Here is a 2,407-nt window from a genome sequence, read left to right on the forward strand (position 1 = left end):
CCCGCTCCAGGGCGCCGCTCGGAGCAGCGCGGCGCGGAGGCGAGGCGAGGCGCGGCGCGGCGGGGCGCGGCGCGGGGCGAGGCGGAGGGAGAGCCGCCGCGCCCGGGCCCGCTCGCCACTCACCGTCGGAGCTGAGCGAGTCGTAGACGTCGCGCTGGCGGGAGGCGCGCCGCGCCCCGTCGGAGCCGCCGGGCTCGCTGTAGTCCACGCGGCGGAGCCCCTCCAGGCTGTCGTAGTCGGCGCGCGGCTGGCCCTCCACCGGCACCACGGTGAAGTGCGGCATCGCCCCGGCCCGCGCCGCCGCCTCGCCGGCCGCCCCGGAGCCGCAGCTGCGCGACGGGGCGGGCGAGCCAGCCTGGCATTCCAGCGGCCTTGGGTCACTTCCTCCCAGGAAGCGCGGCTCTCGACGCCGCCCAGGCCCCCTCCCGGGCGCTGCACCGCACTTCACCGGGCGGGGCCGGCGAGGGGAGGCGAGGGCGGCGGGCGGGGCGCCCCCAGACCGCGCGCGTCTTTGCGCCCCCGAGGGAAGCACGCGCCCCCGAGCCCGGGCGGCCGCGCCTCGCCGCAGTCACGCGCGATTCGTGCTTTCCGCGCAAGGACGGCGCCCGCAGCCCGCGTCGGGGCCCCGCGCCGTTGCGCTTGGCGCGGAGGCCAAGCGCCTCCTTTTCCAGAAGTGAGAGTAGGTTTGCGCTCTGTCTGTAGATTTTAGCGGAGACTTGACTTGTCTCATTGGACCCTGTGGTAGATTTAAGCGCCTTTTGTTGAAAGAGGGAGAACAGGAAAAAGATAAGAAAAGGGTGGTGGAAACTTCGCACTGGATTGGTTTGCAGATCATGCAAAGAAAGAGAGAGAGAGAGAGAGAGAGAGAGAGAGAGAGAGAGAGAGAGAGAGAAGCCACCGCGGGCTGGTTATTCCCAGGATCACTCGCAGCGTGCCTTCGAGACCACGGGGGTCCCCATGGGTTGTCGTCACTCCCTGCCCCCCAGCCCCTCCGGGGGCATCCCAGCGGACGAGGCGGCAGCATCCTTCTCACGTGCCGCCTGCAATGCAACTAGGAGACCTTTTGCACTGTGACTCTGGTCCCCTTCACCGTTTTTTCCCTTCTCTTGGAGATTACTTTTTGCTGTCTTCAAGCTGACTCTGAGTGTCTCCTTTCCAGTGTCAATCCCTGTCTTCTATTTTCTGTAATCAGTGTTTAATCCTTTAAGGGCACAATCCTTAAAATCTTACAACTTAAAAAAAAAAAAAATCCTACGACCCCCAGCAAGCTGGGAAGGCTGGCTGAGGATCGCTAGGAATTGTGCAACCTTTTTCTGGCTAAGCCGGCACAGAGTTTCACCTGTAGACAGAAGAAAGTTGGGCAAAGTTAAAACACAGAAGGAAGGAACATGGATCTCACTGGCTGTCAGCCACTCTTGTTACACAATTTGGAATTTTTCATGCAGAAACGAGAGAGACTTGGATGATAGGCAAACATGGATGAGATGAGAGCTTCTGCAAGATTTCTGCTCAGTTGCTCAAATGCTTGGAATGAAGTGCAAGATTTAACTTAAAAAAAAAAGTAGATCGGCAGATCACGGGATGCAATGTGGCCTGCATCGTCCTCCTGCAAGTAACAGAACCAGATCGCATGCCCTTGTGTCTGGCCCATTTTTCCTGAGCATAAAAAGAACTGTACTGGCTCAGACGACGGATTGATCTAGCCTGGCATTCCATTCTCACCGCGGTTAAGCCAAAGCAGCACCGGGAAGCTTGCTGGAGCTGAACCAACGGGTTCTGGTTGCCCTCCATGGATCACTCTAATGCCCCTTTAACGCCATCCAACTTGGTGGCCATCACTGGCTTGTGAAAGCCAGGTGTGGGGTTTGAGTCAGGATGGGGTCAAGGGCACTTCCCTTTGCCTATCCCAGTTGCTGGTGCATTCAGGGATACTTAAGTTCAAAACAGGCTTTCTGTCACGAAGGTACAAGTACGCAAGGACTGGCTGCTTCGTCCAGTTAAGCATGGCAGGATGAGAAGAGCCAAGTTTGTTTTATTCTTAAGAATAAGTTCATTCGCAGCCAAATGGCAGTCAACCTGGAGCGAGCGCATGGCGGAGCCTCCTTTTATACTGCTGCTGGCCAGGTAGCGCCGACAGCCTCCTCTTGGGTTGAAATTCCCACCATGAGAGCTAACTGGCATATCTGAATACAGGCGGTTCCATTGCTGACCTAGGAGGCTCCGGCTGTGGGCGATGTTCCGATTTGCCTTGGGGCTTCATGCGGGCCAGCCAGGTATCCCTCCCTAAGCATGGTGCTTTCCCTCAGTATTTGGATCTTAAGAGATGCACAAGCCCTGAACAATCCCAGATGGCTTTAGCCAGATCCAGTTAATAGCTAATATTCGTTATTAATACTAATACTCAACT

General features: G+C 57.8%; 1 protein-coding gene across 2 annotated transcripts in view; it reads right to left on the reverse strand.

Annotated features, from left to right (window-relative positions):
* Positions 1-312, reverse strand: part of SLC12A4 (solute carrier family 12 member 4) — a 64,700-nt gene extending 64,388 nt beyond the window's left edge. For both annotated transcript variants that reach the window (XM_044434312.1, XM_044434311.1), the window contains exon 1: positions 124-312. In XM_044434312.1, the coding sequence (XP_044290247.1) occupies positions 124-283 (160 nt within the window). In that variant the 5' untranslated portion in view covers positions 284-312. The remainder of the gene's footprint in view (positions 1-123) is intronic.
* Between the last annotated feature and the right edge of the window lie 2,095 nt (positions 313-2,407).

Source organism: Varanus komodoensis, unplaced genomic scaffold (assembly GCF_004798865.1).
Source record: "Varanus komodoensis strain SLA01 unplaced genomic scaffold, ASM479886v1 scaffold27, whole genome shotgun sequence".
NCBI lineage: Eukaryota > Metazoa > Chordata > Lepidosauria > Squamata > Varanidae > Varanus > Varanus komodoensis.